The sequence below is a fragment of the Sorex araneus genome, chromosome 7, assembly GCF_027595985.1.
Source record: "Sorex araneus isolate mSorAra2 chromosome 7, mSorAra2.pri, whole genome shotgun sequence".
Classification (NCBI taxonomy): Eukaryota; Metazoa; Chordata; class Mammalia; order Eulipotyphla; family Soricidae; genus Sorex; species Sorex araneus.
Window position 1 is genome coordinate 30713898 of NC_073308.1, and position 15791 is coordinate 30729688.

Here is a 15791-nt window from a genome sequence, read left to right on the forward strand (position 1 = left end):
CATATGGTTTCCAAAGCACCGCCAGGAATAATTCCTGAATGCAGAGCCAGGAATAACCCCTGTGCATCGCTGAATTTGGCCCCAAAAGCAAAATATATATATGCATATATATATACGATTACATGGTGAATAATTTAAAATTTAAAATTGCATATATTAAAAAAGAGATTTATGGAATATTTTAAAATTTAATTTCCTCATTAAAATTAATCCTTTTTAATAAATAAATTTTTCACTGTTATGTATATGAGAACTTCTAATATTGTTGGTACCTAACTACACAAAATGAATTTTAGTCAGTGAAAAATTGCACAAATATGAGCTAAAGAGATAGTGTAATAGGTACTGTGCTTTTCTTACAAATGGCCAACCTGGGTTCAATCCCCAGCATCGGAATATGGTCCCCTTAGCAACAGCAGGAGTGATTCCTAAGCTCAGTGTGACCCCTGACTTTCACTGGCTGTGGGCAAAAACCACAACAAACAAATATAATTTCCAATGCACAAATCTGTTATGAAACAATTTGTTATCAGTATGCAATGAATGTATAAGTCTAAATGAAAATAATGTGGTTTAATTTTTCAAGAAGGCAGATATAGAAACTTTTGTTTCCTCTTGAGTAACTCCAATCAGTGGTCTGTCATTGATGTTTCTGGATAATTTCATGATACCTTTGAAAAGCATACTAAAGAATACAACTTTCACCCCTTTGGGATGGGAGTTGCACAATTAGATTACTTCGAAATGTAAGAATAAAACATCTAATTCTCATATGCATTAGAATCTTGTGATAGGCCGGGATTTGAGAATGCTCTAATTAAAAGAATTGGTGCACGGTTTATGCTCAATGACCAGCTGGAGTATCAATGCAAACCTGGCTATGAAACCAAAACAGGAAGGACCAGTGGTTCCATAGTGTGTGAGCAAAACGGTTGGTCTGATCAACCTGTATGTCTTGGTAAGTCCTGTTGCTGTGTTTTTATTCTTTTACAGAATTATCAGATGAATGGTTATCTAGAGCTATTTTTTTAAAAATTGTAATATAAACTAAGGTGTTATCTTGCAAATTGATGTAAACTAGGAAGAATGGGTGTTTTGATGCACAAAGAGGGTGATCTATGTTGAACACAATGCAATGTTATAGTACTATACTTTCTGGATCCTATATGTTATGGCTTTGTGAGTGAAGGATGATTATCTTGTTGTCCTAGTTAAAGATATCCACATTATGTAAATATAGAAACTTTCTCTCTCCCTCTCTCTCTCTCTCTCTCTCTCTCTCTCTCTCTCTCTCTCTCTCCCCTTTGGGTATTATGGCTTGTAATACAGATGCTGAAGGTTATCATTTTTGTTCCTTTACCTATTTTCAGCACACAGTGCTTATCCAAAGCCATCAGATTCAACCACCTTTTATTCAAAGAAGCAAAAGAGTTCAAGGATTTAGAAAATAGAGATGTGGGTATTTAAACTCAGTTTAGTAATGCAGCTTTGCAGAGAAGCATACCTAAATAAAAGTTTTCTGGGTAGAGAGTTATGTGCAACAGGTGAGGGAGCAAAGAAATGGACCTAGTTTTAAGATATTCAAGCATCTAGACTGGAACAAGAGTGCAGCAGGTAGGGCATTTGCATTGCACTCTGCCAACCTATGTTGCATCTCTGCATCTCCCACCCCCCACCCTCCTATGTTTACTTGAGCCCTTCCTGGAGTGATCCCTGATCCCAGAGTTAGGAGTAATTGCTGCATTTCTCTGATTGTGACCTGAAAACCACCACCACAACAACAAAACACAAAAAACTCAAGCATTATAAAGCCTGAGACTGGATTCACATTGAAGCTAGAGATAATATGGAAAGAATTGTATCATAAGTAGCTAAATCAGACTCTCACTAAATGGTGAGTATATTTAAAAGAAATTATGATAGGAGAGATTAGAGGCAATTTGATATTTTATGAGTAGCCAGGCTCTCTTTACTTTTTTGGCTCATGCCTTTGGATGTTTGGGCCACACCTGGCTGGCTGTGCTCAGGGCTTACTCCTGGCTCTGCAGCATTCAGGGATCACTTTTTCAGGTGCTCCGGGAACCAGATGCCCTGAGGACTGCACCTGAGTCAGACACATTAAGGCGAGAGCTTTACCTTCTGTTCTAGCTCTCCGACCCCTCTAATAAAGCTCTTTTGGTTGCTGTTGAGGCCATGTTTCCCCAACAATGACCCAGAGATGTTGGAACAAGAAATCCAGAGCAGCATCAGGTCCTTGAGTCCTTATACTGAATCAACCCCTGGTGGACAACAGACGCATCTTTGTACTCTTGAGACCCACTTTCGAGAACACCCCCTCCCAATGTGAACAAAAATACAAACAAGAGAGGAAGAACACAAGAGTATATTATGTATACATTCAGGAACCTAATCAACACCCAGTCATCAGTCTGAGCACAATGCTTTTCATGTTTAAATGAGATGGTTTTTAAGTTTAATTTCTCCATTACTAATGATTTTATTTGTCATCTAGAGTACATTGAAACGCCTTTATGCCTTCAAGTTTTACAATTATTTTAAATAGGCATAGTGTTCTTGTTTCTTTGCAGTTTAAAGATTATAGAATTTTTTTAATATGACAGGTTACTTTTATGGTTTAATAAAACAAGTGTTTATAATCAATATATATGTTGATAAATTTATATTGAGTCAAACAGGTTAATATCCCAAATATTGCTGGGGTGTATTGCCGCTCAGTAAATTAGAATCGCTCAGATGTCAAAATGAAACTACATAACACTTAAAATAATGATTATTTAATATTTCCAGGAAGAGGACTTATTTGACATTGTAGACCTCATATTTACGTGACATATGAAGTTTACTTTGCCAATGATTTGGTTCATATTTTCATTCATCTGTTTTATCATTGTATAGAAAAAGTATGCACTGTCCCGAAGTTAGACGAAAACATATTGGCTACTCCCTCAAAAGAAAAATATACAATTGGAGATGTGTTGAAATTCTCTTGTAGAAATAAATTTGAGAGAGTTGGACCAGATTCAATTCAGTGCTATCACTTTGGATGGTCTCCTAATCCTCCAACATGTACAGGTAAATATTTATCTTACAACTGCTCAATGAAGAATTCAGATTTTTTGTATCAGCATGATTTCTTTTCAGTTTTATGCTAGCTTCTAGTGTTGCTGTGATGTAACACAATTAGACAGATTCATTTCCGTCAAGGATATATATTTGGTAGCAAATATCTTATATTTCTTTACGAAAGAATGTAATTTATCATTGTTTCATGAAATATGTAGAGTGAGTATAGTTAGACACTATGTGATTGCTAATATTTTGCTCTTGCTAAACATTGCACCAACAACATTGAATCTAATTCACATCATTGGTTCATTTCAAATTTCATTGCGCACTTGAGAATTTCTAAATAATATTCTAGAAGGTCCTATTTGATTCATTCACATGGATGGCTTAAACAATATACAAATAGAGTAATAAAATGGAGGCCTCATTGAATGCATTTTAAATATTTTAATGTGTTTATTGAATATGAACATTGGATTTTATAATTTATTTTGAAATATATATAAGTGGAATTTAAATCAAGTTTATAATATTTAGATTCATGAATGCTTTTTCTGGACTTAAACATAGTTATAATATTTAAGTTCAGCATAAGAGATTTGAGAAACATCAATCTTGTTTAATGATATATTTTTGGCACAGCTTAAGAATGCTACAATAAATTATTAAATAAATATATCAAGGAAACATTACCATGAACTCCATATCTGTGTTGGAAATTATATAAATCAATCATTTGTCACACATTTATGCTACAGATCATGTTAAACGTTGTGGTTCCCCGCCTTCACTTTTGAATGGAAGATTGACAGAAGTGGAGAGAGAAGCCTATGAACACAGTACCATGGTGGAATATGTTTGTGATCCTCAGTTTCTGATGAAAGGTTCTAGGAAGATTCAGTGTGTTGATGGAAATTGGACACCTCTGCCTATATGCATTGGTACTGTCTAAGCACTAATGAAACGAAGACTTTTGTGTTTTTATATGTAAAAGTATAACTTGCATCCTGAGGAGATATAATAATTTTATGACAATTTTTGCAGCGGAGCAGAGTACATGCCGAGATAAGCCTGAACTTGAGAATGGCTTTGCTGATTCCTCTGCTCCTCTTTATTATCATGGAGAGTCAATCGAGTTCAAATGCACGGATGGATTCACAATGATTGGAGAGAAATCAGTTACATGTTTCCGTGGAAGATGGACCCAACTTCCTAAGTGCATCGGTATGAGCATATCTCTCAAATTTTATTACTAACATGTATCATTTTCATATGAAAACCCATTTTTCAATTTAAATATTTATTCTTGAATATGTGCATAGTTTTGTTTGTATTTTGGGATAGAGTGCTTCCCTGGCTTTCACCAGGGAATTCTGGGAGTTGACCTGTTTTGTTCTATATTACATTTTTTCAATTTGTGCAACTCAGAGGTTTTTCCGAAGTTCAGATTTAATCAGTCCAGGCTTATGTCAGTGACTTGTCATTACATTTTGGAATTAAGACCACCACCCTCCTTCTTCTGATATGTTACTTATTGTAGATTTATCTATGTCTTTCAAAGTTAGAAAATGGCCCAATAAGACAAATCCTCCAAATCCTCTTTATAAGAACAGAAAGGAAATACAAGCATGACCCATTTTACAAGCATAAAGCTTGAAGTTTTGTCAGGAAGTAGGCATGGTCATTTTTAATTTTTTTTCTAGGGCTAGAGCGATAGCACAGTCGGTAGGGCGTTTGCCGTGCACACAGCCGACCTGCGTTCGATTCTTCTGCCCCTTTCAGAGAGCCCAGCAAACTACCCGAGTATCTCGCCCGCATGGCTGAAAACGGTAACAACAAATCTCACAATGGATACATTACTGGTGCCCACTCGAGCAAATCAATTAGCAAAGGGATGACAGTGATACACTGACAGCAATGTACTATCTTAAATTACAACAGTCACACTGTCACTGTCACTGTCATCCCTTTGCTCATGGATTTGCTCAAGCGGGCACCAGTAACGTCTCCATTGTGAGACTTGTTGTTAATGGTTTTGGCATATCGAATACACCACAGGTTGCTTGCCAGGCTCTTCCATGTGGGCTAGATACTCTAGGTACCTTGCCGGGCTCTCAGAGAGGGGTGGAGGAATAGAACCCGGGTTGGCTGCATACAAGGCAAGTGCCCTACCCTCTATGCTATTGCAACAGTCCAATTAAAACAGTAATTGCACAAAATCTTTCAATAGAGGAAAAGTAGAAATCGAGGATACCATCTCATTAATCTCTCTATCCCTGATATAAAATTATTTACAAGTGTTGAGCTATGTCTTACTCATGAATTAAACTACAAGTTCTAATAAAAAGGAGAATATAATGGCTTCTTATATGGTATCTTTTCTTTTGGCTCCTGAAGTGAGAAAACATTTACTTGTTCTTCTCCTCCTGGAGTCTTGCCTCTCTCAAAATGATAGTGAGCAATTTTCTTTCAGATACAACACAACAGAAGTTAATATTCAGGAGGGTGGGTGGGTAGAAGACCTTCTCAGCTACTGCTATAACTTAGTCATAGGAGACAGGCCATTTGTACCAGAAAACCAATCTGGTCATGCCTTCTGCTCTGTAAGTGAATCTTTCTGGTTGTTGGATGTCCCAATCTTGGGTGATCAACTAGAAGCTTGAGGACCTCTTTCACTTCCCTTAAGTACCTTGTCCTCAAGACTTTAAGGGTCCTCTATTTACAGAAAGACTTGTATCTCCAATCTTGTTTACATTCCAGTTTTCCAATCCATTAATTATTTCAAGAAATGTGTATAACTTTGACTATTAGAGTAAGGATTCATAATATATTGTTCTCTGATGTATTATCAGCACATATTACCACCGATGACCAGTAGGGGACATTCAATAGAAGTTTGTTCATTTAGTCAATTAACTTTGATGGTTATTAATCCTAATTATCTCTCAAAATAGAGTTTAATATAGTCCTATTTAGTTGTCATTGGTTTTATTTTCATTTTTTGATCACAGGATTTATTTCACTATTCACTCTAGTCCAGTTATTTACTCCTCTCACTATGTCTGTTTTCTTTTAATGAACAACGTAATCCTTTCAGACAATAAACACCACCAGACATAGGAACACCACCACTTCTTTTGAATATATGTAGACAACATTAACCATATATTATATCATATATAACATTAACATAATTACATTCCTTTGGTTAATATTCTTGAAAAATACCCTGCTAATTATTAGTCTAAATCAACCCTTAATATAGGAATATATTCTCAGACTGCTTGTGTAGTTCAAATTAGTCTCATTTCCAATGTTGAAATGCAAAATTATTATTTTTCTTCAACTAGTAATCTGTCTCAAACATTTTGTTTATCTTCATTGAACTTTATTAAGTACCATTCAAGCAAATATCTAAGATCTGTATTGATGTTTTACCACAGTGAAAAAGAATTCTCACTTGCATTAAAGCTTTGAAGATTGTGACTACCTGTTGCCTAAAGGAGCCATAATTTTTTGCTTTTTGGGTCACACCCTGCGGTGCTCAGGGGTCACTCCTGGCTCTGCACTCAGGAATTACCCCTGGCCATGCTTAAGGGACCACATGGGATGCTGGGAATCAAACCCGGGTCGGCCGTGTGCAAGGCAAACGCCCTGCCCGCTGTGCTATCACTCCAGCCCGTAAAAGAGCCATTTTTAACTCATGTTGAACCTAGAAAAAATGTATTATGATGTTGTGATATTATTGGAGAATGAAATCATTTGATTATAAAATAGCTTCTCAATGACTATAAACTATATAAATCAAGCAGGTTTTGACATTAAACTCTCTCCTCCATTTTTTAATTAATTTTTATCCAAAATTTATTTACTTAATTATTTATTTTTAATAAGTGAATCACGTGAGGTACAGTTATAGGTGTAAAGACTTTTGTGCTTTCGTTTCAGTCATGCAATGATCGAGTACCCATCCCTCCATCAGTGCCCATTTTTCACCACCATGTTCCCAGCATCCCTCCCACCACACCCACCCGGTCCCCTCCAACCGACCCACCTCTGTGGCAGGGCATTCCCTTTTGCTCCTTCTCTCCTTTTGGGTGTTGTGGTTTGCAATAGAGGTATTGAGCAGCCATCATGTTCCATCTATAGTCTATACAGGTATGTTTCTTTGAATTTTGGGTACCATACACAAGATCTCCTTAAATATTTACATTCTCCTTAAATAATTACATTCTACACACTACCTCCAGCATATACTTTTCTTCTTGTGTCACTTTACTGTTCTAGGCTAGAAGTGCTTCACATATTGAGCCTAAAATTTCTTCTGTTTTGTTGGAAAAAAATGAATACTCTGGCAAAGAAACTTCCCCTTTTCCACTTTCAGAGCTCATTGTTTTCCAGGGACGATTGTTTACAATGAAATGTTTAAAGGGATTTAAAATGATGCAGTTTTGTTGAAATCAAGAATGAAATTTGCACAGATTTCAGTAATAGGAAAAAATTAAGTCATGTGATGACTGTTAGACTGCTAGTGATAAAAAACACTGTCTCCAAGGCCTCTTCTGTTCTCCTAATCCCAAAGTGCAAAGTATATCCGGGATGGCACTTACTCTAAGATGTCTGAGGTTGGAGACAAGATATGTTCATATATAGTAGTTCATCTCAAGCAATAGGATCAGGAGTAATTTGATTGGTGGGATTTATGGGCATAAGGTATCATTTCACTGTACTCTTGACACCATCTTCTAAATATTTTAATCATTTCATCAGTTCTTATTTGTATTTTGAATATTATATTTTCTTTTCATAGCAAGAAATAAACTTAAGATGTGTAGAAAAGAAAAATTGATTTCATCTCATCCTTTTAAGAATAAGTTTAATCACAATGACAATGTAATTTACACATGTAATAGTAAATCAGAAATAAAATTCTCAACTTGCATAAATGGAAACTGGGATCCTGAAATAAACTGCAAAGGTGAGCTCTTCTGTTTAGTTTAAAAATATTTATTCTTTTTTCCCTAAATTATGAAAATAATATTTTGTTTCTTCTAAAAATAGCTCCTATATATTAAAGATAATTTTAAATGGAATATAAATTAAAAATTAAGCAAAACAGTTTATAAATTTAATTATATAGTTATACCTATATGCATATGTTTTATATATATATAAGATGTAAATTTCAAAACAAGCAGAAAATGTAGGAAGATTTATTATTCTTGTTTTATTGCTATTGTATTATTTATGACACAAAATAGCCTTCCACTAGGCATCCTCAAATCTTGCTCCAGTCCTCCCCATTCAACCTTCCATGTCTTTCAATTCTCTTATTATATGCCCACATGTTTATTTTTGTTTAATATTTCCCTATTATGCTGGCTTTCTTACTGCATATATATGTTAAATCATACAATATTTTCCTTTCTATTTTAGACTTTCTTGCATGGAAAAATCCTTTAAAGTATCTTCCATTTCCTGCAGGTGGCAAGCTTATGACTCTTGTTTGGAAACAAGTTGTTTATGTATTTAAAATAATGGTGCTTGAAACATTTCAGTACCTAGGACTCTTCGAGTTAATAATTTTGTCTTCTTTGGAAAGGTGTGAGATTGCTTCATCATTTAGAAATTCTATCATGGTATTTAGAGGATCCTTCATAGTTGTTTTCAAAATTATTGCACCAATTTACATTTTACCTAGAAATATGCCAAGGTTTCACTATCTTCATACGATTAATTTCTACCTTTGACTGGTAGTCGGAATGAGTGCTTCTTATGATTTTTATGTTCCAAAATGTATGTATGTTATGTTACATGATATATCCTGGACTTACACCTTTACTATGTCCAGTTCCATGTGTGCTAAAGAAAACTGTGAATTCAGCATTTTCAGGGGTTGGCCCTATCTATGTCCATTAATTCAAATTCTTTCAACTCCTCATTTAAGGGTCTTCTATCTTTACTATCTGTTTGTCTAGTTCATGTGTCTAATGGCCAAAATGGAGTGTTGAAATCTACCACTCCTGTTTTGTTTCTGTCTGAGTGGTTCCTTAGGCCTGTGAAGAGAAGTTTCATCAAATTTGCTGTTCCTTTGTTTCTAAATGATGAGTTTACAAGCGGCAGAGGTTTGTTGGCAAGACTCACTCTGTGATGTTCAAGGGAGAGTTCCATACATTATCATTCAGAGAAATTATTGGTACAAATTATGCATTTTAAAAAATCATTCTTCTTTTATGATTTTGATTATTTTTACCTTAGATATTTGTGTTTGGCAAGAGATCCTTCTATATTCATTACAGAGCTGGATTAGATTTAGAAAATGTCTTGCCCTCTTGTTTGTCTGAGAATGTTTTCATCATCTCCCATTTGAATGACAATTTTGCAGGGTGGAGAGCCTGAGGATGAAGATTCTTTTGCGAGTAGTGTTCTGAATAGATCATCCCATGTTCTTCTTGCTTGTATAATTTCATAAAAAAAAATCTGCTATGAGTTGGATGTTCTTTCTTTTGTTTTTTAGATTTTGCTTCTCTCTTAAAACTTTAAATAATATGTGTCTTTGCTCTTATAAGGTTTTTTACAATATGTGTTGGTGTTCTTCTATTTGGAGACATTTCATTTGGTATTCTTTGGGCCTCTTGATTTTATGCACATGTTTCCTCATGATTGGGGAAGTATTCAGCTTCCATCTCTGTCACTAACTTTGCTTCTCTTTCCAGGGTGCCTAAGACTCAAAGATTCTTCCTCTGATGTTGTCCAGGAAGTATGTTAGATTTAATACCATGTTTAAGTTGTTTTTCTTTTGGCTCTTCTTCTGTGATGCTCACTTGTGATTTGACTTCACTGACAATCTTCTATCTGAATTATGTTGCTGTGAGTGGTTACTGACTTCTTGGTCTTTTTCCACTCCACTTCAATATATTCTCTAATATTTTGCATCAGTTTTTCTTTGAAATTATTGAGTTTCTCTCTTCAGAGATTCTTTCATTTCCTTTATTTGTCATTAACATCATTCATTTTCAAATAGTGTCAAAATTTGTGTGTGTAAGTCAAAAATTGTAATAGACTTGATGATACCTCTGGACACATGTCCCCATGTGATTTACAAACTAACTTCCTTGTTCTGTTTTGTGGGCGGGAACCATGGAGCTGCTAGCAAAGATTCAAGTCTTTGGTGATGACCACCCAGACTTCAGGGGTACCTGCAGATGACGAATGAGGCTGGATCAGCAGGACTAGGATTCTGTGGTACAAAAAATGAATCAATGTGAGGCCGGTCCCACAATGTAAATGGAAGCAGTGTCAGGGTGATCTGATTCTCCCATGTGTCCCTGTTGTTTTCCAGCAGGTGTATAAAAGTGTGAGGATGGGGACTAATTGATGTTTCAAGGCTGCATAAGCAGCTGCACAGTTTCATTGTGAAATCAGGGAGACCACACTGAGCTGAAGCCCTACCAGCTCCTCTGGCCCAGTGAATGTGGACCCATATTTACATAATTTTTCATAATTCTTTTCTTCAAAACTCTTCTGTTCTCATTTAATGTTGCTCATTATTTTTAAGAAATATTATTATCTGTTATAAAGACATTCCCAAGAAATAGTAATTATTTAGCATCTAGTTTTGGTTGAAATAACTGTCTATCCTCGGAGCTGGAGCAATAGCACAGTTGGTAGGGCGTTTGCCATGCACTCGACAGACACAGTTTCGTTTCCCAGCATTCCATATGATACCCTGAGCACTGCCAGGAGGAATTACTGAGTTCAGAGCCAGGAATAACCCCTGTGTATTGCCGGGTGTGACCCCAAAAAGTAAAAAAAAAACGCAACAAAAAAATATCTCAACCCCCCTCCAAAAATAATACCCATCTATCCTCATCCCATTCTCTAAATTAAGAAACGAGAAATATAGGGACACTTGTTATTTTGTAATCTCACAATTCTGGAATGATAAGCAAGTTCTTAAGTAAATTCTCATTAATTTAATAGTAGAAAATACTTTAAATAAATAAAATTAACATGATGGCAGAACACACTGAAATCTATGGGTATAGTGTAAGCAAAGGTATCTACAGCTTTAAAACAGGAATGAGAAAACAGGGAACAAAGTTAGGGCAATATTGCAATCTAATGCCTAGAAAATCAAAAGGACACAAATGCTAACTAGAAATAAATTGACACAAATATTTAAAAACTTAAACAGGTGATAAACAAAATGATGAGAAATGGTTTATGGTTGGTCCGACAAATGGAATAGCTACCAAGGCACAGTGCAGAATAAGAAGGTGTTTCTTGTGAACATATTGAAAAGAAAACTCCACCAAGATATTAAAACCAGAAATAACAAAGTAGTTTGGGGGGGAGTTGGGCCACATCCAGGTAGAGTGATGCCTCTGCACTCAGAGATTTATTCCTGGAAGGATCAGGGGTCCACATGAGGCTCTGAGGATTGAACCAGGGTCAGCACATACATGAGGAGTGCTTGTCTATTCTGCTCTGCCCAGCCACAGGAAAAATATTTTGGTTAGCTTCAAAGTTATAACTCTGATGATGTTAATAATTTTGAATAAAGTATACTCAGTCAGTCAGTTATTTTTTGAATTGAATATGCCATTTTGGAAAATTGAGAAGTCTTTTAATTTTCACTCTATGTATTTCAATATAGCTTTGAATGAAATCAAGATTTACTATGAGAGAAGAGAGCAAAACTCAAAGAGCAATAGTGGAGTCAAAACTTTTCTAGGTACAAACATCAAGGATCCTTCTCATTTGAAGAGGTCTTCAGAATATGTGCTCCTAAGATACAACAGAGATATGTTTTACAGGAACTCATGATTATATGATTATAGAGGAATCTTTTAAATTCTGCTGCTCTTCAAACTAATACCAGACTGATGATCTGTTTACCAGGTGCATTTTGTCAAGCTATATGTTTCTTTCTAGACAGTGCAAACAGAATAGTTATTGTACCTTTAGGGAAGTTTTACACTTTTAATCTTACAACTAGGGATCATATTTCCTTCTTATCTTGGCCAAAAACTTGTTTGTATGTTTTGTTATCTTCTAAATAGATTCTTTCTCTGATAAATCAGCATCCCTTGGTAGACTATATTGAAGTTTTCATTCATTTAAAAAGTTATTTTCGGTAGGGCTGGAGTGATAGCACAGCGCGTAGGGCATTTGTAGGGCATTTGCCTTGCACTCGGCTGACCTGGCTTCGATTCCCAGCATTCCATATGGTCTCCCAAGCACCACCAGGAGTAATTACTGAGTGCAGAGCCAGGAGTAACCCTGGAGCAATGCTGGGTGTAACCCCCCCCAAAAAAGCAAAAGCTAAATAAAAAAAAATTCCTTTTGGTCCACACCCAGAGGGACTCAGGGACAATTCCTGGGTCCTATGTATTAGCAGTTGCTCCTGAATGTGCTCAGGGGACCATGTGGTGCCACAGATTGAACCTTGGCCTTCCCCAAACAGCATGAACTCCAGTCCTTTGACTTATTCCTTCCCCTGCCTTTAAAATGGTTTTAATCCAATCCTTAAGCATTATTGTAGTCATATATGTATATATTTTTGTTTAAAAACCCTAGATCAATATTTATTGCCTATAAAAGAACCTGTAGTAAGTATAAAATTTAAAAAATTTGAAGACTATTAAATCGGCCCACAATGGTTAAAAGTACAAACCTCCAGGGCCTGGAGTGATAGCACAGCGGGTAGGGCTTTTGCCTTGCATGAGGCTGACCTGAAATTGATTCCCAGCATCCCATATGGTCCTCCAGTACCACCAGCAGTAATTCCTGAGTGCAGAGCAAGTAGTAATGCCTGTGCATCACTGGGTGTCACCGGAAAAGCAAAAAAAAAAAAAAAGTGAAAATGTCCTAAATCATGACATATTATACATAGAGCATATAATCACATAATCATTATGATAATTTATTACTTAAGTTTGTATTTCTTGAATTATTTTTGTAATCTTTTAACGTGATTTTTATCAAGATATGTAACTTTAATAATTTTAGGTCAAACAATACAGGTCTGCCCACCCCCACCTCAGATTCCCAATAGTCAAATTATGACGACCACAGTCAATTACAGGGATGGAGAAAGAATATCAATTCTCTGCCAAGAAAATTATCTAATGCAGGAATCAGAAGAAATGGAGTGCAAAAATGGAACCTGGCAGTCAGTACCACGCTGTGTAGGTCAGTATTGTCTAGTTTGCAACAATTATTCCCAAAACGGTTGGTTTGTTTAAATGAAAGTAGTGAAACTTGTTCATTTACTTTCTCTTGAAATAGCAAATTACCAATACAAGCAAACAAATCAATTAAAAATTTTCTATTTGTCCTGAGAAATTAATGGGAAAAAATGGAGTCTTCTATGTAAAACAGCTACAAGTTTTACTTATGACTATTTTTACTCCTCATGAAAAAAAAATTGGAGAAGTCGGTTGGGGCACATTGAACATATATGTGAGATTTGCTAAGGATATCTAATCACGCAAGCTTCATGGTTTTTGATCTTGTAATTTATTTTTGTTCATGTTTCCCTCAGATAAAATGCCAATGTTGGATTGATTTTTCATTTTCATATTTTAATTGATACCAAAGTTATACAAACATTTTCTTTTGGATCTCTGTTGTTCCTCTAGAAAACTTCCATTTTCTCAGCCACTTCAGATTGAACACGGAAGCACTACATCAGCTAGGTCTTCACTGGGGCTCGAAATTTACCCACATGGCACCATACTGAATTACACTTGTCAAGCTGGCTTTAAGATATTTGAAGAAGACAACATGATAACATGCTCCAGTGAGCATAGTGCAACAACTAATTTTTTTTCAGTAAAATTGGTAAAAAGAATCAATTCCCATCAAAATGATATGGGAGAACTATTCTGATTTATAAATTTATATTCTTTGACATGTTAGACAGGATTTTCGTACTCTAGCAAAGAATTTTCGTATGATCAAATCAATCTACTATAGGCAATTATATAGGCTTATTATAAATATCACTTGTAATTCTGGCATTTTTTGTATTGTAACTCAGTATAGAGTGAAGTTAAGTTTACCACTTCATATACCGTGCTTCTGAATACATATAAGTATTTTAGGGAATTATGCAGTGTTTGCTAGAATGTAGTGATCACTTTTCAGCATGAAGGTACAATTAAAAATAAATTGGAATAAATCAATAGCAGTAAAATCTGAGAGACCCCATGCAAACTGCAGTGTATTTTTTTATGAAACCAGATACTTCATTTTATTCTGTGAAATTGGATTATCTCTTAAATGTGCAAATCCTTGAGTAGTGTATGAAATATTCACCTTTAATGCTTAGATTGATGACCACCATTCATTGACAGTTTAAGTAGGATGGTTCAGGTCCTCTCCTTACGTCTTGGTCACATTCTTTTACCTACTTTTGACATGACTCAACCTGTTTATCCTGTACCTCCCAGTGTCTATAGACCAGGTCTTGTCCCCCATCATACTTTATCTAGAGTCTGGCTTCTGGGTTTGAGCTCAGTGACTGGAGCTGAACACCTGTGTCTCCTTGCTGGTGACAGCAGCTCTGTCTTCTTTCACTGGGGTCTTGCATCTCCTCAGCTCTTTCACCCATGAGGTTGCTTTCTTCTTGAGCCCTGTGCCACTTTCCTGCCGTCCACCCAAGCACAGAGGAGGGGTCAAAGAGACTGGTACCAGCCATAAACCCTCTGATGTCGCATTGTTTTGCACTCACCCAACCATTTTCATTTTTTATTTCACTGAGTTACTTTTACTTCAGTGGGTAAAACTTAAAAGACCAATTAATGTTTAAGCAGAAGATTTCACCACACAATCAGGAGACGATGTGGTGCCCTTCACCTTTCCTCCACTTCCACTACAACAGATGTCTTTTGTCCTTCAATTGGTTTATGAAAAATTTTTTCTGCCTTTTAATCCATAACTGAGAGTCTGGGGAGACCATATAGTATGCTGAGGATTGAACCTGGGTCAGCTGTGTGCAAAGCAAACACCCTGTGCTCTATACTATCACTCCAGTCCCATGAAAAAATACTTGTAATAGTAGAGTCCCTAAAGCAAACATATTCGCTAATGATCTATCTGCTTTTATGCAGGCTAAAAGGAAACATTATAAGCATTACAATTTATAAATCAAAAGTTCTTCATTGAATCTTTTCCATCATCTAAAATTATGACTCTTTATATTATGTACGTTATAGTTTGACCCATTTATTTTTTATCCTAAACCTTTGTTCTTTCTCTCCCATAAATGTAATGAATATTACCATGAAATCAATAAGTTTCAATAAACCAAATATATTTTTCAGACGCTGTAGGAAAGTGTGGTCCCCCTCCACCTATAGCAAATGGAGATATTATTTCACTGCAACTTAAGGAATATGTTCCAGAATCAAGAGTTGATTACCAATGCCAATCCCTTTATAGACTCGAAGGACACAGGACAATAATATGCCACAATGGACAGTGGTCAGAACCACCCAAATGCATAAGTAAGTATTTTAATATGCCTGGGGCTGGAGCGATAGTACAGCAGGTAGGGCATTTGCCTTACACTCAGCCAATTCGGGACAAAAGACATTGCCAGCCTCCCATATGGTCTCCAGAGCACCACTAGGAGTAATTCCTGAGTGCAAAGCCAGCAGTAACCCCTGTGCATGCCAGCTGTGGCCCAAAATAGG

The 15791-nt window shown here is 36.0% G+C and overlaps 1 protein-coding gene across 1 annotated transcript in view; it reads left to right on the forward strand.

The window, feature by feature from the left end:
- Positions 1-15211, forward strand: part of LOC129406443 (complement factor H-like) — a 37388-nt gene extending 22177 nt beyond the window's left edge. The window contains exons 6-13 of the mRNA XM_055144208.1: positions 782-958; positions 2917-3093; positions 3846-4028; positions 4132-4311; positions 7898-8065; positions 13102-13288; positions 13734-13894; positions 15207-15211. Of these exons, the coding sequence (XP_055000183.1) occupies positions 782-958; positions 2917-3093; positions 3846-4028; positions 4132-4311; positions 7898-8065; positions 13102-13288; positions 13734-13894; positions 15207-15211 (1238 nt within the window). The remainder of the gene's footprint in view (positions 1-781; positions 959-2916; positions 3094-3845; positions 4029-4131; positions 4312-7897; positions 8066-13101; positions 13289-13733; positions 13895-15206) is intronic.
- Positions 15212-15791: the final 580 nt, after the last annotated feature.